This window comes from Schistocerca serialis, chromosome 3, assembly GCF_023864345.2.
Source record: "Schistocerca serialis cubense isolate TAMUIC-IGC-003099 chromosome 3, iqSchSeri2.2, whole genome shotgun sequence".
NCBI classification, from domain to species: Eukaryota; Metazoa; Arthropoda; class Insecta; order Orthoptera; family Acrididae; genus Schistocerca; species Schistocerca serialis.
In genome coordinates, this window is record NC_064640.1 from 307474411 (window position 1) to 307499370 (window position 24960).

Here is a 24960-nt window from a genome sequence, read left to right on the forward strand (position 1 = left end):
TGATACTGCGATGGATAACATGCCCGCCTCCAAGACTGATAAACCAGCTCTGCTCTTACAGCTGAACCACTTCGCCCGCCATCTAAGTTAGGCACGATCCGAAGATCACGGAAGTGCTTCGTCTGCCTTTTCATTAAGCAGTTGTTTATAATTCTGTTGGTTATTAATACTAGTGAAATAATGGAATGATAGCATGCTATTGAGAGATGCTTTAATTTGAAATGCAAGCAAATACACTCTTTAGTTTGTCTAATATTAATAATAGAAGATTACCATTCTTCTGCACAACTTCTGAACGCAGCAGCCAATCGCGGAGGAGGACCCCAATTTAGGCAGTCTTTCTCATGATACCTGTATTGAACAAACCATCTGTCATTGGTACCTCACACCACATTACTTCATCTTGTTACTGCTGCCTTCTCAGTTGCTCTAAAAACAGCTTCTTGTAGCTGAATATGATAGCTGCAAAGCCAGAAATATTACACCACCTATGTTGTCGCTGTCGTGTAATTTCTGTAGCCTGGGCTCCAGTGCTACATCCCAAAACCCTGAATCTCACACACACTGATTCCTGCAGATAGTGTGTTGTTGTTGTTGTCTTCATTATTTTCTTTCCTGGGATATTAAAAAGTGTGTCACCTGTGGCAATAATCTCTCAGGCAGTTGTGCAGTGCTTCTGGACAATCCAGCCCACTAACGCAACCAAAGTTACCAAAAGCACCAATAATATCAGTCGTCATTGCTAGAGCATACATAGAACGAACATCTGTTGCTAGCAGAATTGCTTTGTTAATTGTGTCGTCAGTCAGCTTGCTTCTTCTAAACAAGTACTGGTAAGGGCTCATCCTGTGTAGCAGTCTATAATCTCATAATCTGTTGCATAATATATATATTTTTTTCTTTTCAAATATTGTGCCAGGAACATTCAAAAAACAAATTGGTCTGTAGGATTTTGGTATCATCTAATCCTTATCTTACCCTTTACTAGTTATTACCACTTTAGCATTCTTCCATGGTGCAGGGACCCATCCTTGCAAGACACACCTGTTGTACAATTCACACAAGTAACTATCTAATTGGTTATCTAGGGCTTGTATTATTTCGGCAGGGATCCCATCCAGTCCTGGAGACTTTTTTCTTTTTCAGTCTTAAAATTATTTACGTAATTTCTTTTTGTGTGAAAGGGTACACAAGTTTATTGTTTCTACAGTCTTCCCATAATATTTTTTGTAACTTACACTGATCCTCTGTCTCACCCCCTTCTCCATCATTAGGAAGTAAGTCTTCCATTAGAAGGGCAGGTGACTATTCCCAGCTTTCTGTTACCATCCCATCATCCCTTCTGAGCATGGATAAGATTGTTAGTGATTGTATTTTCTTGCAGACAATTTTATATGTTATGCTCCAGGGATTAGCTTCTAAGTTAGTCTCCACAAATTGTTTTGATCATTCCATTTTTGTTTTCCATAACTCCCCCTTAAAACATTGTTTAACATGCCTGTATCTATGCAGTCTCCGGACTCTCTCCTCTTGGGTCATGCTGCTCTGATATAACTTCTTCACTGTTTTTCTTTCATGTCTTAATTTCAGCAGCACCTCAGTCCAGGTGCAAGGTGCTCCTTTAGAATGACATAGTCACTGTCAGTCCTTGCTCTTTAACATATACATTTTCACCCAGCAGTAGACTTCCCAGACACTGAAATACCCATTTAGTTCTTCCCAATTATCATCCTTGAGGTTGTATTTGGGCCTTAAGGTCACATTGACAGTGGCATTTAGTGTATGATATTGTGATCACTCAGTGTCATTCCACACTCAACTTTCCAGACTTTTGCATGGCACACCACCATCGTATTTGCTTAAGTGATGTCTATATTTGCGGTTGCTCTGACCCTCACTTTGTAGGTAGGGAGACTGTGAGGTGCATTCAGTACCTGTAGGTTGAGTTCTATAATGGTTGCTTCTAGTTGTCTTCTGCCACCATCAGCCGGGTAGCTATGCCACAATACTGACTTCACATCTGCATCAGTGGAGTACACAAGAAGCGTAGTTAGTCCTAGATGACTAATGTCATGTAGTCTTAGCAGACTCATCGATCTCGTCACTGAATTGAAATTACGTGGAAACCAGCATGTAACTGTCCGTACTGGTTAACATTTCCTTGCAGATTACGTGTTCTGAACAATACTGTGATATTTTTGTCACTTCTATGACCTTGTTAAATACTATTATTGCTGCCATAGGGTGTTGCCCTTGGGTGACTATCTGGGCAGTTATTGGCATACTAAGGACCTTTCCTGCCTTAGGATATGGTTCTTGGAGGCACAGTACATCCAACTGCAATGTCTTTTGCCACTCTCTTAGCCTCATGCAATACACTGACACTTCTCATAACATTAAGCTGTCTTATTTTTATCTCCATTAGGGACGATGGTTATATATTGGACAATCTTGCCCTTCTCATTCATAATCCAGAGCTATATGACCATGCATCATCATGATGTGCTTGTACAACTTGTCTAAGGAGAATGATACATTTCTTCTGACAGAATCGTGTTTTAGTAACTTCTCCAGTTTTTCATCTTCTGTGGGCAGGTTGTTCACTTTGGGATTGAGTATATCTAAGAAATCAGTTACAGAAAAAGTAATATACCATATTTTACAGACTATAAGCTGTGCTGTAATTTTTAAGCATTTTTTTAAATAACATTTTTACAATCAACTTCAATACGTGATCATCTAGTTTTGAGCATTTGCAATCAGTCCTCTATTTGCACATTTAGTCTTCTTCTTCTCTCTCTCTCTCTCTCTCTCTCTCTCTCTCTCTCTCTCTCTCTCTCTCTCCCTCCCCCCCCCCCCCCCCCCCCCCCCCAGCTCCTCTTTGCTAGCCCGCCAATCGCGAATGGTTTTTTTCTGTTTGTGGAGGGCTGAAATTCTGCTCAGCTGCTCTGTTTCCATGTTCTTTTGCATATGCTGCAAATTTCAATTTATAGCCCGCATCATATGAATACCTTTTTTTTCCATTATGAAACTAGCTACTAACAAAAGTATTGTACTGTTACCGATAACATAAACCTCTTTCAATTCAAGTTCACTTGCACCTTAGACTGTAATGATGCATTATAAGCTAGACAGTGTTCTGGGTTTGTGATGGCGGGGCTGGAGAAGGGCGATGTCAACAAACTTCTGAATCCCTGCAACTCATGTTCATCGCATCAGTGCACTGATACAGATTTCCCGCGGAATTGAATATATGGCCATTTTTAAGACTGACAGGAATTTTAAAACAAACACTGTAGATTTTTATATTAACACATGTAAATTTTGGAAGTAGTTTTTTGAAGAAAGGAGTGCATCTTATAGTCCGTAAAATATGGTACTCCCCTTCTGGATGCATGTTGCATACGTGATGTCTTAACCCAGTTGTAAGCGTCATTGGCTCTTCCAGCCTTGTGAGTTACATGGCATTCTGTATGTTTTCATAAATCTGTCACGGATCTGTTTCGATCTGTGTTTTATTGGTTACTTCTCTGTTGTAGGTGTTTGTTTCCTATGCAAACTGGCTCTGAGTGTCATACTGTACTTTTTGCAGAGTCACGTACTACATTGGTGAATCTTTTTGTACACCTGTAGGCAGAGCAGTATTTGCCTCAGGTTGTGTGGTGCCGCATTTTATGTACAACAGCACAGTTTGTGTCACCAAATCCTGATCGTTTGTATAATGTGTCACTCCAATATCCACCTGTGATTTTGCATCTCTGTTATACCACATAGTTCTAAATTTTCCCCAAAAAGTTTTTTCCTGCTTTTTGAAGGTGTGTGATGCTCTAGTTTGGTCTGTGTCATGTGCTCTTTTATGTGGTACTTACTGCTCAATTTTCGCTGAAATTTCTCACTCTTTCAGCGTCCTTCCTCATCCTTGATTGTGATTTATATTTCTTACACTTGATGGTGTCATTAGAGTCCTCATTGCTTTCTAGTGTTGTGAGATGCCTATCCATAATCCATTCTTAAACCCTGCCTTGTTAGGAGGGCTTGATATGTGTAACAGTTGTCTCTGTTTCATGTGCACTTTTTACCCTATATTTACATGGCGCACACACACACACACACACACACACACACACACACACACACACACACACACACACTGCTGCTTGTTTGATTTTATTGCAGTCTTTTACGGCCATCTTCCCCATGATGTCCACAAATTACTGCTTGTTTATCCCAGTGTTTTGCGAAATGACAAAGGTACTGGCACTGAATGCACTGCTCATTACTAGATAGTCTTTCACTGAAACCGAATGAAACCCAAGATATGCTTTTTGTTGCTTCATGAGGGCTGTTCTAACCTCAGAACTGGCTCCAGTGACTTGATGGACCACTTTTCTTCCCATTGGTCCTGTCGTGAATCATACTGTAAAGCCATTTTTGAAACTTTTAGTAAGTTTATCGTCAAAGTTCTGCATGTATATTGTGTCTTTGCATCTGTGCCATGTGGGATGTTGTGCAGTATCATTAAAGGTCTCTCTTTCTTAGGCTGTTCTCAAATCAGTCTCTCTTGTACCTTTTTATGGTTCATTATGTTTTCCATGTCACTTTGTGTAGCAGTTTCCAGGATGACTACCGTATTTACTCGAATCTAAGCCGCACCTGAAAAATGAGACTCGAAATAAAGGAAAAAAAAATTTCCCGAATCTAAGCCGCACCTGAAATTTGAGACTCGAAATTCAAGGAGAGAGAAAAGTTTTAGGCCACACCTCCATATCGAAACAAAGTTGGTCCATTGTAATATGAGACACAATTTAGGTCGAATGAATGACGATACAGCTACAGTAGTTTGGTTTGAGTCGTAAGCTTAGCAGTTAAGCTTTACCAGGTAGCCATTGCTATGCGGCAGGCGCTCCGTCAGTATTTATACGGGTACCCTTCCTTTTTCACGTGCTTCCTCTGGTTTGAATCGATTGCTTATTTTGTTTTGATCTGATAAGTGCCATTTTCTTCGTTATAGGTGTTTACGCCACTCTAAGCTGAAAATGCATTACTGTACTGTGTCATGCACTGTTTGTCGCATTCTGATAGTGCGTGTTTACGGCCTGTCTTGCTTTTGTGCGCGCTACCGCTGCTTACAATTGGGGGGGGGGGGGGGGGGGGGGGAAGAGAGGAATCGTCTTATTAGCGAAACAATGGCAAGAGACTGCTATTTGTTGTTACTTACACTGCTGCTTTCTTTGATAATGATCAACAAGAACCAAATAATAGACTGCGTATGATAAACATGTTCTGAATGATAGTTAGGCGAAAAGTTTTCTCCGTTTGAAAATCTTTGCGGCCGCTTCTTTAGTACATCAAATTCTGCACAGAAATTAGTCATCTTAGATTTAAAAATCTAGTCAGTTGCCCTGCTTCATTTCTGACTGTATCACTATTAGGCATAAAAATAATACGAATATAAACATGACACGAAACGTATATTCTTCCGTGTTTTCTGTTGTCCCGCTCTAGTTTCGTAGTTTATTAGGCAGACAGGATTTAAATGAGTTAGCAGCAAACACGAAAGAATATATGGCAAAATGTTTATATTCGTATTATTCTTATGGTGAAGAGAATAGTGCATGTGATTCACATTTCATCAGGTTCCTATTAGCAACCTCACAGGTAGGAAAAAATTCAGAACGTAGAGTTGGCCACATTGACAAACATCCCAAACAGTCTTGCCACTCGTATTTTCGTAGTACATTGAAATTCTGCTACATTCGAAGATGAACAATACAGAATTTGTATTTACTTCGTTAGATAATGTATGAAAATGGTTGAAACTCGGGACGGAGAAAAAAAGCTCGTGTTCCACCTTTTTAAAATTTATTTATTGACGCAGAGGTTTTGGTGCCAGTATTTATCTTTGTGTCTACAAAGCATGCCTGTGTAGCGCTACATGTATTCGACGGCAGAAGTTACTTTTGGCGGCACCTACTAACATTTTTCAGAACTTCCGCTTGCTTTGCACTCGATTCTAAGCCGCAGGCGGTTTTTTGGATTACAAAAACAGGAAAAAAAGTGCGGCTTAGATTCGAGTAAATACGGTACAACAGTATTGGTTTGCTTTATCTTCCACATACAATTTTCCTCAGGTATGTATGTGAGACTGCCACAGTTACCAAGATGTCAGGAAATTTCATTGATATCATGGACAGCCAACCTGTCCAGGCACTAGTTGACTCAGGGCTCCGTTTTCTGTAATGTTGCACAATTATCATTGTCAACTAAAGAAGACTGTGTTCTGTGATACAAAAGTGATTTTACTGAAGGCACAAATGGGAATAAGCAGCCAACAGGAATATGTAATGCAAAAAGACTATTAATGATAGAACACAGCAGGTCATTCATAAGGTTATTATTGGATGGGATGTTGTGCATGGATCACAAGCAGTCATAGACTGTGGAAGATCACAGCTCCAGATTGACAGTACTAGTGCAAAAAGCACATGACAAAGATGCCCTGGGTGATTGTTTGCTGCTTAGAAAACTGTTATCCCATCATCCTCAACAAGACGAGTTCCAGTCATCAGTTGAGATGCTCAGTTAAACTGTAAAGCTTTCGTCAGTTACAAAAAGCTTCACAGGCTCACAAAAGAAATTTAGATGTCAGTGACAACTATAAGCAGTAAAGAGGATCAAGAAGTGCTTAGAATCACTAATTATCATGAACAGCCACAACTCGTCCCTAGAGGTACATGTGTAGGAGCAGCTGAACCATTCCAGAAAGGGCGGCTTAGTGTCATCAATGAAGAATCGTGCTCCGCTGCCACTACAGATAATGCAGTGGAGGAAGCGACTATCGAACTGCCAATAAGATCTGGCCTGAATGAGGAAAACCCTTGACTAGTATTAGCCATTCTGCACCAATTTTCAGATTCTTTCAAATCCAGAGCAGAGATAAGGCAAACCAAGTGGCTCATGATAAAACACCATACCAGCACTGGGGATCATCCACCAATTATCCAGCACGCAAATAGTGTGTTGCCATCTGAACAATGAATAATCCAGGAGAGAGAGTGGAGAATAGGCTGCGAGATGTCATCATTAAACCATCAGAGAGCCCGTGGTCCTCTCCTGTGGCCCTCGTGAAGGGAGAGGTGTTGCACATGGTGTTTCTGCATCGACTGCTGATTACAGAACAGAATCCCAAAATCATGAAAAAAAGATGCTTATCCATTGCCGCACATTGATGACACCCTAGACTACTTGAAAGGAGTGAAGTATTTCTGATGGCAAGTGGCAAAACGAAGTTGACAAGGAGGACCAGAAAAAGACTGCCTTCATAACTCTTGATAGGCTCTACAAGTTTAAAGTTATGCGCTTTTGGCTGAGTAACGCTCAAGCCATTTTTGAACTTGTGACTGACAACCTGCTTCAACACCTTAAATGGATGACATGTCTTTGCTATTTGGATGACATTGCCGTTTTTCCAGAGACATTTGAAGAACATCTAAGCTGCCTGACAACCATGTTGAAGTGCATTCACACTTCAGGCCTCCACCTGAGTCCACAAAACTGCTTCTTCACCACACAAGAAATAAAAATCTGGGAGCATGTAGTGAATGGCATTGGAATTCAGACACAATAAGAGAAGTCACAGATTTTCTGACCCCTCAACACATTTGTGATGTGAGAAGTTTTCTCAGAATGTGCTCATACTACCGGCTATTCATAAAGGTTTCTGTACCAAGGCGCATCACTTGAAAGAACTACTGCAGAGAGATGCCAAATTTTCTTGGAACCAGGTACAAGAAAGATGTTTCCTTGTCCTTGAGGAGGTGCTAACTACTACTCCAGTACTAGCATTCTGTGATGAAAATGCTAAGATGACTACACAATGATGCTAGCTGTTATGGGATAGGCACAGTTGTATTGCAGATTCAGAAAAGTGCTGAAAATGTGATAACTTATGCTTCCAGAATACCCTCCAAGTTCAAGGTGAACTACTTTACAACCAAGAAAGAGTGCCTTGCAGTTGTTTGGGCTATCACCAAGTTCCAGTCATATTTATTTGGCAAACCATTCACCATTGTGATGGACCACCATTATTTATACTGGCTGAGTAGCGTGAAGGATCTGTTGATTCAGTTGGTGACATGGGCACTGAGGCATCAGGAGTATGTCACAGTGTTATACAAAACTGGAGCGCAAGGATGCTGACTGCCTTTCAAGGAATCTTTTGGCAGAACACAGCAGTGTGGATGAAATCTCAGTCACCACTGAATTAAATGACATCGCTGCCAAACCAAGGGAAGATCTGGTACTTCTAAAAACTACAGAAGCCTTAAGGAAGAATGATCCAGCAAAGTAGAATTCCAGTTAATAAACTAATACAACTGTCATCCAACAGAGCATAAATGGTTACTCATCATGCTAGCCCATCTACGGCCAGGTAACCTCAAGTTTTTCCATGACGGTTCAACATCTGCAGACCTGGGATTCATGAAGACTCTATATTGGATCAGACATTGGTATCACTGGCGAGGTCTCTACCAGTTTGTTAGACACTGTGTGAGCCACTGTAAGGAATGCCATTGATAGAAGCACGTGCCTTTATCATCTCAGAGGCATCTTGTACCATTCCTGCCTGCAGCAGTGCCATGTCACAGCACTGGAATCAACCTCTTGGGGAGGTTCATAATGTTGATAAAATGGAATCAATGGATGATAGTCTGCACTAACTACATCACCTGCTATGCTGTCACCTGTGGCAAGTGCCAAAGCTCCAGAAATTGCAAAGTTCCTTGTATAAGACATCATTTTGAAGTATGGAGCACTTTCTGTTATGATTTCTGATCTTGGAAAAGCTTTCCAAGGAAGACTATATCAAAAGTAATTTCCTATTGCAGCGCACCTACAAGTTGACAACTGCATACCGTCCATAGACTAATGGACTCACAGATCGCTTTAATAAGACATTGTCAGATATGCTCTCAGCATGCATTGATGTCGAACAGAAATACTGCCCAGCATAACAGTCACATACAACAAAGCGAAGCAAGACACTATGTCACGAGGCTGAAATGCCAATGGGTACAGTGTTCCCATTTCAAGTAGATGATACTCAAGATGACCATGTGAGATACCTCACCACCAGCACAAAAGGAGCAAGGCAGATGGCTTGCGTTTGGACCCTGCACACCCTAGAGAAAGACTGAGAGCACTATGATGTCAAGCACTGCGCAGTGAGATACAGTCTGGGAGACTTGATACATATTTTTGTGGAACTATTGGAAAAGTTGCTGAAGTGCTACTCTGGGCTGTATTGTCTCCTTAGTTACAGATGAAGTCAAGGATTATGCCTTCATCAAGAAGACAAAAGTGCAGAGATGCCATCCACGTTCTACATATGAAGCCTTACTACGGTCAGGAGATGCAGACTGATGATGAGTGATTCAAGGATGCTGAAAACCCACTCATTAATCAAGAAGCCTCAATGGAAGGAGCTGCCTTTCATGTTCGTCGCTGTGAAGAGGGTCAAACATCATGACCAGAATGCGACGGTCCACCAGGACTGTCATACAATATCTATATCCAGCGTGCTCCAGTGAGAATTTCTGAAACAGAGGGGAGGGAGCAATGTCACTGACTGTAGTACAGTGTGACCTAGTGATTAGCGTAGCTGGCTGGCATGCTGCCAGTCACTAGTTCAAACCAAACCACCAGAATTTATTTTTTATTAAGTATTAATTGTTTGTGGAAGATTCTTTAAACATTGTATGTTTGTATATTCTGGAGTATTCTTTGTTTGTATAAATAACTGCACTCTTGTTCCAGGAAATCAGTTCTGTTCTGGCTGTATGTTAGTGTTGGTAATAAATGTGCTTTCAGTTCTAAAGTGTTGCACTTGATTGATGAACCTGCCTTTATATTTGGTCTTGATTGTGTCTTTCATGTGATCATATGACATGGAAAGGGGAGTCCTAAAAAAAAATTTTTTTTGTGTATTTATTTCATCCTGAAACACTTAATTGCCATTCACAAGATACTGTATACATGATAAATACACAAAATGTTTTGAAATTCTTTTTTACTGCCATAATAATAATAATAATAATAATAATAATAATAATAATAATAATAATAATAATAATAATAATAATAATAATAATGATGATGATGATGATGATGATGATGACTTGTTTAAAAATTTTGTCAGTCAGCTACAGTGTGACAATTAGTGCACTACATGAAATAAAAGTAAATTAGATACAAACTACGGCATACACACACTTTATTCAACATGTAAACATAACTACAGATATTCAGATTTAGGTTATGACACGTTTGATATGCCTGCCGTCATTGATGGTGATGTGGCACAGACAAATAGCGAAATTCTGCATGACCTGCTGAAGTGTCGGAACTTCGATGCTGTCGATGACTTCTTGAATTGCTGTTTTCAGCCCAGCAATGGTTTTGGGGTTATTGTTGTACATTTTGTCTTTAATATAGTCCCACAAAAAGGAGTTGCAAGTGTTCCAATCTGGAGAATATGGTGGCCTATTGAGGCTAATGCTAGTGGCCTCCGGGTACCCCTGAGCCAGAATATGGTACCCAAAATGATCCTTCATTACTTTTAAACACTTCCTGCTTTGGTATGGTTGAGCTCTGTCTTGCATGAACCGCATCTTGTCAAAATCAGGGCCACTTTGGATAATGGGGATGAAATCATCTTCCAAAACCTTGACATATCATTCAGTATTCACTGTGCCATCAAGGAATATAGAACCGATTATTCTGTGACTGGACATTGCACACTACACAGTCACCCGTTGGGGATGAAAAGACTTCTTGATCATGAAATGCGGTTTCTCAGTCCCCCAAATGAGCCAATTTTGCTTATTGACGAACCCATCCAAATGAAAGTTGCTTCATCACTAAACCAAACTATACACGCTCATAGTAATTTCCATCATGCACTGCAGCCAACCGTGTAGTTTGAACATCGGAACACAAACCGTTGAGAAGTTATGATGATTTGATTTTATATAGTTCTATAATTGTCACCCTATATATTCTAATATTAGTACCTGTAGTGATATATTAATTTTTTCTTTTGGACAGTACTTGAAGCTCAATTAGAAGCAAGTCAACGCGAACATAAAACTCTTCTTCAACGTTTCTATACTACCTCTGGTGAGATGGAAAACTTACGCCACACGATTATAGAACTGAGGCGGAAACTGGATGAGAGTCAGGCTGCACTCCAAGAGCTTGGGAGAGAAAACCAGACATTACAGGTTGGAGCTTATAGAACATTATTTCAGATCAAAATGTTTGTACTGTATTTTACATTATAGCAAAACTTTCACAGTGTTGTGGTAAGCATTGCAGTTAGAACAGTCATATTTCCATCATGAGAGGCAATTATTTGTTAAAATGTAAAATATCTCTTTTTCAAAAAGCTTTTAATTGCATAAACCATGTACATATATAAAAATTAAAATTTGATAACTAGACTAGTGTCAGTTGTCAAGACAACCATTCTCAAATCATGCTTTTAGCAGACACAAGTTGAACAAAAACTGGGGATACCAGTAAAAACCATATCATACAATAACTTGAACTTGTATAAGAGACAGGTTGAGTGAAACAAATTTTCATTGTTGCAGCACAATAAAAATGTGACTGATTCTACACCATGGGTAATAAAATTGTAGTTAAATGTAAAATACAAAAATGTGATTGTTATGCCACATAACTTGGTGACAGCAAAATAAAATGTTTGTGTGTCCATTTGGGCTAACTTGACTAAGTGTGTGAGTGAATATTCTTATCAAATGGTAAGGGATCCCAGACTAATGAGCAATTCTCAAGAATCAGTTGAACAAATGTTTTGGAAGTTATCTCCTTTGTGGATGAATTATGTTTCCTTAAGATTTTTATTTTTAAATTGATCTGTTTTCCTGGGTTTAGTTGTCATTCCATCTTAAATTATGTCGGTGTATGTCCTTAGTTACTTCGTAGTTGTGAATGTTCCCAGTTACTACTGCCAGTTAACATCTGTGATTCCATGATGATGATACAAGCTTTCATAGTTCATTTGAAAGGAAAGCAGTATCAATTTTAGGTAAAAAGTTATGTGCAAAAATTGTTCTGATACCTCTGACAGTGGACCTCTTCTATTGCAAGCTCTTTGCTTTCCATATTTGGGGAGCCGGTAGTATGGAGCAAATCAAGAAAAAATTGCCTAGGAAACATGAGCTTTGAAATGTGTACCTGAGGAGCCATGAGCACTCCTCCTGTGGAAGCGATGTGTTTCACAGTAGCAAAGATGAAAAAGTGATCATAGCTCTAAAGGTAAGCACCCTAGAGCCCATGTTTACTGGACTTTTTTTCCTTGTTTTGGTCCATACTACCTCCTCCCAAAATATGGAAAGAAAGCACTTGCTGTAGAAGAGGTCCACTGTCAAAAGAATGGTTTTCACTTACAACTTTCAACTTGGCCATTTCTTGACCAGGGTCTCTTACCTCAAATTCATACATTTACCATTCTCCACCAGCTCTTTAAAGTTTGTAACATCATCATAGAATCATCCTGTACATCTAAATGACTTCACTGCAGTGTGTAGGCATAGAGTTCGTAAACCACTTCGAAACAATTCCTCAACCACTCCACTCCCAAATAGCACTTGGGAAAAATGGAACACCTAAATCTTTGCATGTCAGCTCCGATTTCCTTTATTTTATCATAGGTGGGTGTCAACAAAATATTTTCACATGTGGGTGAGAAATTTGGTGATCAAAATTTCATGAAAAGCTCTCATGATGATGAGAAATATCTATGTTTGAATGATTGTCAGTCTAACTCACTTACCATATCCATGACATCCTCTTCCCTATGTCACTATAATACAAAATACTGTTATCCTTATGGGTAAGTTTTCAAACTAGTTAACACTAATGCCTACCAGTTTCTTTGTAGTGTGCAGTTGGAGTGTGTACCTTCCCAAACGTCTATCAGTTTCCCAGCCCCCTATCCCCATCCTCAGTCCTTCTTAGTCCCTCTTAAATATAACTCCAACCCTCCTTGTTGTCATCATTGTCCTCCTCCTCCTCCTCCTCTCCTGCCTCCCACCCATTCCACTACACCAGCTTCTTACTCATTTTAGTTAGGTTTATAGCCCTTTTCCATTGTTGTTAACGCACTGGATTTCATTTGAGAAGAGCAGAGTTCAAATCTCCATGCCATTATTGAGTTAGGTGTTTTTTTTTTTTTTTTTTTTTTTTCTCTCTCTCTAACTTATTTAAGACAAATACTGAGAATGTACCTTTCAAAATTCGGTGACTGATTTACTGATTTCCTGCAGCATTCTCCTTTAGTCCAAACATGTGTTCCGTCTATATGACCTCTTCGTCAATGAGATGTGAAATCCTAATCGTCTCTTCTCTTCTCTTCTATCTCTTTCGTTAACTTGCCTCCCCAATCTTCCCATACTATTTCATCCCTGTATTCTTGTGTGCAGCATGCAGATGCCCTGCCCTACACCAAAATGTTCCCTCTTCTATGTCCACATGCTCACTCTTTCCCTCCCTCTAAGAAAACAACCACTCACCATAATCAAATTATACAGTCAATATTTGCTCTCTCTCTCTCTCTCTCTCTCTATTCCCCCTCACTCCCCACCTCCCCCTTTCTTTACATTTCAGCACTTTCATATTATCAAATATAGTTTCCAGAATTAGTTTTCACTCTGCAGCAGTGTGTGTGACAATTGAAAGTTTCTGGCAGGTGAAAACTGTGCACCAGTCCAGGACTTTGTCTTTCGTTAGCAAGTGCTCTACTGATTGAGCTGCCCAAGTGTCTCTCACAAGCCACCCTCATAGTTTCACCTCCACTTGTTCCTCTCTCGTACCTTACAAACTTCACAGAAGTTCTCCTGAATAACTTAGAGAACTATCACTCTTGGGAGAAAACATTAAAGATAGTTGTTCTGGTGGTATGAGGACTCTGGTGGGTGAGTAAACTTCCAGCACAATGAAGTTTGAGAGTAAACTGAGGAGCAAATGACAATATAATTAAAAATTTGTTTACAGTTCATAACAGGAAATCAAGTATGATGCATTCTTTCTGAAACTGTACTAATTAATAAGTATTTAAACAATAGTGAGGACTTCCTACAGCTGATCAAAGTAATGACTAAGAAGTTTTTCAGTTCCAGGCTTAAGTAATGATACTATGTCAAATATTCTTTGAAGTATGTATGAGTAATTTATGACATTGCATAAATTCTAAGTGCTTAATGAACAATATACTAAGATTAATTCATAAAATTGACCGATAATCATCTCCTTTCATTTTCTTTGTTTGTAATTCAGCTGGACCTCGAAAAGTTGACTGGGCGCAAATGGACTGAAGATTCGGATGCTCCGCAATGTGCTCAGTGCAACAAAGACTTTTCAATGATAGTGAGGAGACACCATTGTCGAAATTGTGGACAGATATTTTGCAATGAGTGTTCTTCAAAACTGGCACCTGTTGGGAACAATAAGAAACCAGTCAGAGTCTGTGATAACTGTTACAATGAAATTATGAATAAATAAGTCTTAACAAGCTACTGGCACAATGGCTGAAACATTTATTGTTATGAATGGTGTTTGGTATTGTGTGGATAACTTCTTGTACCAGTGTAATATTAGTTAATATTTATGAATGTTTCATAAGAAATCTTGGTTACTCAAAACTCTGCATTGCAGAGAACATAAATTGTTCTTGGCCATGGTAGTACAGAAAAATTAGATTTTCGTGCTTAACTATTCACTGACAGCGCTTTAAATTTTTTATGTCGTGTATTTATCTAACGAGCTGTCAGCTATTTCCAATACAAAAGCTTTAAGGACTGTGAACTGCCACTTCATGTAATGAAAATGTGACTGTGTGTACATTTTAACGGGCACTGATATTATATTTCATCTATGTGTTCATAATGAGAACCCCTGTGCCATTTTGGTAATTTTTTGTACAAATTTAATTTATTTTACTGTGTTATATTAATTTTAAAAGTGATTCACATGTTTATGAAGTCAGTAACCTAATTTCATATGTATAATCCATATTGAGCCTGGTGACATATATTGTGCTTACATACAGGTATTCGTGCTACATCAAGCTGAGGAAAGGATTATTATTAGTCATCAGTCTGTGCTGCTAACAGTTACGATAACAAAGGATTTGTTTACAACTAACAAGCTCCCATGTAATGGGTAAAAGTTACACAGTGCTCTATGCTGTTAATTCAGCATAAATTAAACAGCTGTTGTACAGTATATTGCAAAATATTTTTATGATTGTAATTTTTGTTACTGTTGTTGTTCATGATTTCATTGAAAATTAAAAAAAATATTTTAATATTTTGTTTGATCTGTTAGTTACTTATTCCAACTGATTTGTATAATTTCCTATGTTGATAATTTTACCTGCTCATTAGTACTTCATGACTATGTGATACATTTATATGATTTAACACCAATACCGAAAGGAGAAAAGGTAACAACTCACCATACAGCTGATACATTGACCAGATGAACACACAATATGACAACTGTATAGGAAATTGTTAACATTTACCCCTTTTCATGCCTTTTTTTCCCACTAAGGCACTTCGATTATCATATTTAACACTAATTTATGAATTAACAACACATGGACAGCCCAGGCAAGGTAATGGAATGAGGAACAGAGGAAATGTGCTCATTAAACACTTTCTTTGCATCATCTGCAAAACATAAACTGTTCGTGGTGGTTAGTAAACAGGGGAAAAAGTGTTTACTTTTTTCCTTGTTTCTACAGCTCAAACTCAATTGAATAAAACTATAAGGATGCACAGTTACACAATGATGTCATGTTATATTCAGTTTTCATAAAGTGTATGAGAAATATATTTATAAAAAGTATTATGGCTACATTTTTATCATTGCAATGATTTCTTGGTTGCTATTCGTGCTTGTACATATGAAATAAATCTAAATTCCCACAAGCAGTTCTCATAATAGCCTATATCGTTTCTTCAGCTACATTTAATTCATGCAGAGTCAAAATCTCATCAGTTCTAAATTTTTCTCACTTACTGAAGGTAAAAACCTCAGCACAGCTGCCTGAGTAATCTTACAAAATTGCTATCATTTATTCCCTTTCATATTTCATTTGTTTGTTTATATTCTTATACATAATGCAGCAGCTACCTGTGTTAATATGGTAGCTTGTTCTACAACCCCCTCTTCCATTCTGGTTTTGAGCTAAATAGACAGGCCAACCAATGTCTCTGGCAGTATAAGTTGTGATTAAAAGCTGTGACGTAGGTGTGCATTACAGATCAAAGGCACCTTAAAATTCACTTTGTTTTTAGACTAATTCTCCATCTGACTAGGATGAAAATAGGTGTAGATAAGTCTCCAAAGTACTGATATGAGACTGCAAAATTTACTCCCAGCAAATGGAATTCTTAAGGTTCTAGTAATTAACTATAGAAATAGAAAAAAAAGTTGCTTTAAAGTATTTCTGAAAATCATCAGGGGTCCTATAATACTTGGTACTGAAATTTGGATAAAACAAGAAATGAGAGCATTTTTCTGAGCAAGGTAACAGAAGAGCTGCTGAACAAAGTAAAGTGTAAATCAGGGCTTCAGCATGAAACTCCAAATACTTAATTGAGAAACTCAAACTACACATTAGAAAAATCTGAAAGTCTCTTTCACAACATCAAAACAATTGCCAGGGTGTACTGTTGGCTCTACCTTCCATGAATGATTCGCAGTGACTTGATTTTAGAAATTGGTTAAAGAGCTTTTATCCCCATTCCTGAAGAAGAGCAATGCACAGGTCTGGAGGAGTAGGCATGGTGTACAAGAAGCTGTAATTTGTATCCGCAATACATCTCAGATGCACGCTGTAAATTTCTGATCTTCATACATCACGGTCCATGTCCTTTGACTTTGAGAATTTTATCCACCAAAGCAGTTTAATTTGGTCAGGCATTATCATAAGTGAAGAGGAACCTCAAAGCAACTGCTCATATGAAAAGATGCACATATTCCTTGGACTGTTAAGAGGTAATGTCCTGTACACATTCCACACACTAGGGTCTCACCACCAGCAAACTGGTCGATGTCCCCAATGATCCTGTGATTGTGCCTGTTACCAATTCGCTCCAGATGAATGTGCAGTGAGAATCATTCTGCGGACTTGAGCAGGAATTGTGTCTAATCATCACATTCCTTCCTTTATTATTACTTCAGTGTCAATGTTGCTGACTGTAAAATGAAAAGACCTATCTCTCCTCTGCTATGAACAAAACACACACAGCTGGCATTCGGACCAGTCACGCAGAACAAGTAAGAATCAAGTAACAATTTCACATTTTAAAAGTAGGCAGGTATTTCAGAAGTGAAAGGAAAATAGTACACTGAAGCAATACTGAGGGAATTTAGCGAAAAAGGAAAGTCATCATAACCTTCAAAAACAAAAGTTCACATGAACATGATATCTGCAATAAGACACTAATATTTTCACATAGAAGAAGGTGTAATCAGATGAATGATGAACACTAACTTCACTTAATGGAGGTTTATTCAGCACTTGCACATACAGGAGTGCAGAGTGAACTGCCTCCAGCCAGAACACACACAGTAAATATACAGCCACAGAATATTCCACTACAATGATTCTTGACATTTGTGGGTACTTCAAGAACATACTCGAACTGAATATAGAAATTAAAATGGTACAGTCCAGATGAGTTTTGAACTCATGACCCTCAACAGTGTAGTATCATAACCACGGTACCACTCAGCTGCTTCTGCCACATTGCTCCCTCCTTAAGAGAACAGCGTCTCGGTGTTACATCCTCCTAGCCCAGGAAAGGGTCATCAGTCCTGTATACTCCGACTACCGATGACTGATGCTTGCCCTGGTGGTGATCTTCTTAGAACTTCTTTTGCCGCCTCGCTCTTCATCACCTTTCCACTTGTTGCCTGTCACCGGAACTTTGAATTTACCCTGGGTTGCAGGATCCTTGTAGGGCTTCATTTGAAGGACATGGACCGTATTCTGATCTGTCGTCACCTTGCGTGAGGGTTGAAATCTTCAACTTCATAAGTAACATCAGACAACTGTCTTACAACCTTATAAGGTCCAACGTAGCGCCTGAGGAGCTTCTCAGAGAGACCAACCTTCTGAACAGGAGTGAAGATCCAGACGAGTTCACGAGGCTGGTAGACAACAGGGCGGTGGCTCGCGTCATACCTTCGGCGATGGTTTGCTTGAGCCTGCAGCATGCAGAGTCGAGCTAACTGCCGAGCTTCATCAGCTCTGGTTAACGCATGGTCAATGTAGTCGTCGTCCATGTCATCAGATGTAATGGAAACACAGTGTCCATCATCGTAGTTGCCTCGTGCCCATGCACCAGGAAAAATTGCGTAAATCCTGTGGTGTCTTGTTTGGTAGTGTTGTAGGCAAATGTCATGAAAGGTAACACCTCATCCCAGTTGCTCTGCTCAACATTGACAAACAGTGATAGCATGTCGGCGAAGGCGTTCAGTAAGCCCGTTAGTTTGCAGATGGTAGTCAGTCGTCATGTGATGAGTAATGTTGCACCGACAGTTTATCTCTGTCACAAGATTCTATTGAAAAACTTTCCCTCGATCCATAATTAACAACCTTGGGGCACCGTGTTTTAATACAATGTCTTACATGATTATTTTGGCTACCTCGGATGCTTTGGCTGTTTTCACGGCTTTTGTAATGCCATAGTGTGTCAGATAATCTGTGCAAACAATAATCCATGTATTGCCACTAGCATTTGAAGGACATGGACCGTATTCTGATCTGTCGTCACCTTGCGTGAGGGTTGAAATCTTCAACTTCATAAGTAACATCAGACAACTGTCTTACAACCTTATAAGGTCCAACGTAGCGCCTGAGGAGCTTCTCAGAGAGACCAACCTTCTGAACAGGAGTGAAGATCCAGACGAGTTCACGAGGCTGGTAGACAACAGGGCGGTGGCTCGCGTCATACCTTCGGCGATGGTTTGCTTGAGCCTGCAGCATGCAGAGTCGAGCTAACTGCCGAGCTTCATCAGCTCTGGTTAACGCATGGTCAATGTAGTCGTCGTCCATGTCATCAGATGTAATGGAAACACAGTGTCCATCATCGTAGTTGCCTCGTGCCCATGCACCAGGAAAAATTGCGTAAATCCTGTGGTGTCTTGTTTGGTAGTGTTGTAGGCAAATGTCATGAAAGGTAACACCTCATCCCAGTTGCTCTGCTCAACATTGACAAACAGTGATAGCATGTCGGCGAAGGCGTTCAGTAAGCCCGTTAGTTTGCAGATGGTAGTCAGTCGTCATGTGATGAGTAATGTTGCACCGACAGTTTATCTCTGTCACAAGATTCTATTGAAAAACTTTCCCTCGATCCATAATTAACAACCTTGGGGCACCGTGTTTTAATACAATGTCTTACATGATTATTTTGGCTACCTCGGATGCTTTGGCTGTTTTCACGGCTTTTGTAATGCCATAGTGTGTCAGATAATCTGTGCAAACAATAATCCATGTATTGCCACTAGCAGACGTTGGAAATCGTTTGAGGAGGACAATCCTAACACGCTGGGAAGGCGTTTCAGCTGGTGGAACTGGTAGAGGCAGCCAGGTGGTTTCTGATGAACTGCCCTTCTCCTCTGGCAGCCTCTACAGTGGGACACACAGTGACGGACACTCCTAAATAAATCTGGCCAGAAAAATCTCTTGCGGATCCTATTGTATGTCTTAATAAATCCTAAATGTCCTGCTTCAGGTGTGTCATGGAATTTCTGTAGAAAATCCAAGCACATGTGTTTAGGAATCACTGGTAGCCACCTCTTTCCAAACGGATCAAAGTTTTTCTTGCAAAGTAATCCATTAACTACCTTAAATTGTCCTTTCACATCCTCTGACCGATTTAAGGCAGTTATAATTTGAGATATCTTGGCGTCCTTCTTCTGCTCAGCAGAGAGATCCTACAGTGCAGTGAGACAGTCACTATCTGCAGCAAAGACTTGATGGTCTTGCACAGGGTTTCTTGAGAAACAGTCGGCATCTTGGTGTTTTCTTCCACTTTTGTACACTATGGTAATGTCATACTCTTGAATACGTAGTGCCAATCTGGCGAGTCGTCCTGTTGGATCCTTAAGACCTGTCAACCAGCAAAGTGAATGATGGTCTGTAACAATTGTGAATGGCCTTCCATAGAGATACTGTCGAAATTTGCACATGGCCCAGATCACAGCAAGACATTCTCTTTTTGTTGTTGAGTAGTTTCTCTTGGCTTTTGTAAGTGTCCTAGAAGCATAGGCTATAAACTTCTCTTTTCCATCCGAAATTTGCACCAGAACAGCACCGAGCCCATACTCAATGGCATCTGTGTGTAGTTCTGTAAGTGCTCTCTCATCATACAGACCAAGTACTGGGTCAGTCGTCAGAGCTTTTTGCAGCACATCGAAAGAATCTTGTTCAGCACCACCGCAGATAAATTTAGCATCAGATTTTAACAACTCTTGGAGTGGCCTGGCTGTGATACAAAAGTCTGTGATAAAATGACGGTAATGAGAACATAACCCAAGGAAGCTTCTCACATCTCTAATACTTTTAGGAACAGGAAATTCCGTTATGGATCTCACGTTTTCTGGGTCTGGCCGCACACTTTCAGTTGACACAGGGTGTCCAAGTATTTTGATTGCATTTGCTCCGAAGAGACACTTTCTTGGATTATGTTTCAGTGTGCCTTGTTGGAGACACTTAAGAACGGCCCTCAGTCTTTTTATATGTTCATCAAATGTCTCTGAGAACACTATAATGTCATCTAAGTAACAAAGACACATCGTCCACTTAAGGTGACGTAGAAGATTATCCATCGTCCGTTCAAAAGTTGCTGGTGCATTACACAAACCGAACGGCATTACCTTAAACTCATATAGGCCCTCGGGGCACAATCAACCTCATCTACTTCGATTTGCCAGTATCCCGAGTACATTTCCATGGTTGAGAAAAACTTAGCCCCCTTCAGACAATCTAGTGTATCTTCAATTTGTGGAAGAGGGTAAACGTCCTTTTTAGTTATCCTATTAAGCTTCCTGTAATCAACACAAAAGCACCAACTGCCATCCGTCTTCCTGATGAGGACCACTGGGACCATGGGCTCTGTGAAGCCTGAATGATGTCATTCTTCATCATTTTCTCTACCTCGTCGCGAATTATTCGATGATCCGTTGCTGACATACAGTATGCTCTCTGGTCTCCAGTGCTAATACAGTGCTTCACCGTCGACTTGTCTAATTTGTTCTTCACCTGTGGATTGAAGCACTCAGAGAATTCTTGAAGAATGGCAAGTAGCTTCTTCTGTTGTTCCTTAGTGAGATCTGGTGACAGTCGAGTGGTAGCACTAATTTCGCCCACAGACTTGGCATGGGAGGTTTCTACGACACTCAGCTGTTCTTCAATTAACGGCTCAGCGTTCGTTACGCACATGTGTCTTGGAAGGACATGTGGTTCTCAGCGACAGTTAACTATCCAAAATTCACTGAGTCCGTTCTTAAATGAGACGACAGAGGCTGGGATGACTAAGTTATTCTTCAGTGGTATGCTTCTCTTACATTCCACTTCAAGATCCATGGGTTGATGCATGGCATGACACATGACAGTTACCTTTCTAGCGCTGACTGCAGGAATGATCACTTCATCCAGCACACATAGTCTCCATACACTCTGATGCACATCTTCCTGTTCACAGTATCTCATCTCGTCCAGCATAATCTTCGAGCGACCACAACCTATAATTGCCTGAGAAGCTTTCAAAAAGTCCCATCCGAGAATGACGCCATGACTACACTCTTGGAAGACGATGAATTCGAAGGGCTATGTATGGCCACTTGTACCAACACGAATGATACATCTTCCTGTAGGTTTTACACATTTCCCATTAGCCACCTTCAGCAGAGATGTTTTGTTGTTGACGAATACGGTTTTCTGCAACTGGCGACGGTACTTCTCCGAATTGACTGAATATGATGCTCCAGAGTCCACAAGAGCTTGGACTGGTCGGGCATCCATGAGGATATCGATGTAGATTCCTATTATTTTTGTACTGATCAACGGCGGAGGATTTTTCTCTTCGGAGGCCTCACCTCCAAGGAAGATCGCACCCTTTAGTTCTCCAGGTTGCGGCGGCTAGGTGATCGGCTGGAGCTTCTAAAGAGCGATGGAGACCTCGATCGGCATGTTGGGGAGCGTCCTCTCCAGCGGCTAGCTTGCGGCGATGGTGACCTACATCGTCCTGCACACACATGTTCTTGTTCATCTTCGTCGTCCCAGAGTTGGAGTCAGCTAAGATCGGTCTTCTGGCGCAGACGTCTTCAAATATCCGCCGCCTTTCCCGACAATAGCGCATCACATGTCCCGGTCGTCCGCAGTGGAAACATACTGGCTGGTTATGCTGGATCCTCCAGACGTCAGTCTTCCTTGGTGACAAAACAGGTTCCTCGTGCAGCACTGTAGGAACGTAACTCTGCCTGGGTCTCGACTTCTTCACCGTTTTAAAGGGAAATGAAGGGCGAGAGATTGGGTTCAATGTCTGTTCCACTTCTTCCCTTATGACCTCTTGAAGTGTCTCGGTTTTTTGTTCGCTATGCAATCCAAGTGCCTTTTCCCTCTCACTATCTGACGAAGGACACTTGTGAAATCAGTTACTTCCACCATCACATACATCGATACGATGTTTGGAAGCCGTCCAAACTTCTTGCGTGTAATTCTTTTTTGATGCAGTGTCTCGATATATTGGCACCATTTTATGAAGTCATCTGCTGTCGAAACCTTCTTCAGGAGTTTAATCTACTGACTTATCCCGCTCGATCGGGATCTGATAGCAGCCCAAATAGATAATAACTAATGTGACCGTGTACCTAATGGGGCTGGCAATCGGATTGGACTGCTACGGAGTTGTTACATTCCATTTTGTCCTTCTCGAATGCTGTAATAATAAAATGTCTGGTGGCAAGAAGAACAACAACACAGCTTCATTAATCAACGACCTATATTCATCACCAAAACACAAAAGTAAGGAGACAGCCACTGCCTTCGTCGTACAGAATTAGTAACGACTAATCTCAGCACAGGCCCTTTCGTTAATCATTATCGTCACACGCAATTTCAATCACCGTAATCCAACACTGCAATCCAAATAATGCCGGCGCGGTAGACGCGTAATTACAAATATCGGCACAAAAATATCACTGAATCACACTAGTAATTATACTTTTTCACTTTCCCGTATATTTCTAACACAAAGGGGTTAAACCACGGCGATGGCCACTCCCTTTGTCGGTACGGTCTTGCATTCCAGCAACAGACCTCCACCCGGCTCGGCCCGCAGCGCGTACCACACTACTATCTCAACACTCGCTCTCGCAACCCGACACACACTATCGATTGTTTGTCCTGTCGACCTGTGCTGTCGCAAAACTTATAGTAAGGGCCTACGGACCCCTTACAATGTCCTTAGCAACACCCATCACCAGATGTGCAACCTTATTTTCCTCCTTCATTCTAGGATCCACTATTTTACACAACTCCAAGACGTCTTGAATGTAGGATGCTGTAGTTTCTACTGGACGCTGTGCCCTGCACTTTAATTTATCTTCAGTCTTGGACTTCTGTCGTTGTGTGTTGCCGAAATACTTGCACAGTTCCACCTGGAATACTTCCCAGCTTGTGAACTCCTCCTCGTTGTTCTCATACCATTGCTTGGCAGTGCCCTCCAAGTACAAAAATACGTTAGCCAAACACACGGTGACATCCCATTTGTTAAATTTGGCTATACGCTCATATACCTTCAGCCACTTGTTTGGATCTTGGCCCTCGCCACCAGAGAATCCGGAAGGATGTCTCATGTGGTGGCACACAGTTGCTGTCATCATAACGTCCTCGTCTTCTTCTGTCTCCGGTAGATTGTAAATCTGTTGAATATGACTCGAACTCGGGTTTCTCGCCACGTAAACGGCGGCTCTGTCGCGGCCTGATGGGAGCCACTGTGCCGTCGATAATGTGTGTTATCACAAGTTCCAATACTCGGCGCCTCCACCAGAATAATGTCACCTAGAAGAAGGTGTGATTAGATGAATGATGAACACTAACGTCACTTAACGAAGGTTTATTCAGCACGTGCACAAATAAGAGCGTGGAGCGAACTGCCTCCGGCCAGAACACATACAGTGTATGTACAGCTGTAGAACATTCCAGTACAATGATTCTTGACATTTGTGGATACTTCTATAATTAACTTGAATCGAATATAGAAATTAAAATAGTACAGTCCATCTGAGTTTTGAACTCGCAACCCTCCATTCAACAGTTCAGTATTAGAATCACTACACCACGGTACTACTCAGCTTCTGCTGCGACAATATGTTGTGGTCCCACAATATACTATGCTCATAGTCTGATGTATAATCCACTATTAATTAAAAACATTTTCTGACTCTGTTTAAAATACGAAGGTTGGAACTTGTGGCAACACTGGTGTGGAGACACTATGCAAAGGAATCTACTATTGTCGCTGATAGCACACGTTGTTGACGTACCTGCCTCACCTCCAAGCAAACTGACTCACCCGTCCCACGTCACCGGCGTGTGCACAATCGAGGGAAACACAGTCACTCTTGAGTGAGCAGTCTTAACGTAACAGTGTCACTATGTTTTAGAAACAGGAACAATGGAGCATACGATTCATGAGCTTTCCCATGAAACCGGATTAGCGCATACGACTGTGTTTTGCATCCTGAAGGAACGCCTGGGAATGCGAAAAATTGCATCATGATGGGTTCCACATGACTTGATGGAAATGCAGAAATGGATGTATTATGTAGCTGCTCAGACGCACTTGGAGGGCT

General features: G+C 40.6%; 1 protein-coding gene across 1 annotated transcript in view; it reads left to right on the plus strand.

Moving 5' to 3' along the window:
- Positions 1–15325, plus strand: part of LOC126470101 (early endosome antigen 1-like) — a 208493-nt gene extending 193168 nt beyond the window's left edge. Inside the window, exons 15-16 of the mRNA XM_050097673.1 lie at positions 11107–11282; positions 14362–15325. Coding sequence (XP_049953630.1) covers positions 11107–11282; positions 14362–14586 — 401 coding nt within the window. The 3' untranslated portion in view covers positions 14587–15325. The remainder of the gene's footprint in view (positions 1–11106; positions 11283–14361) is intronic.
- Positions 15326–24960: the final 9635 nt, after the last annotated feature.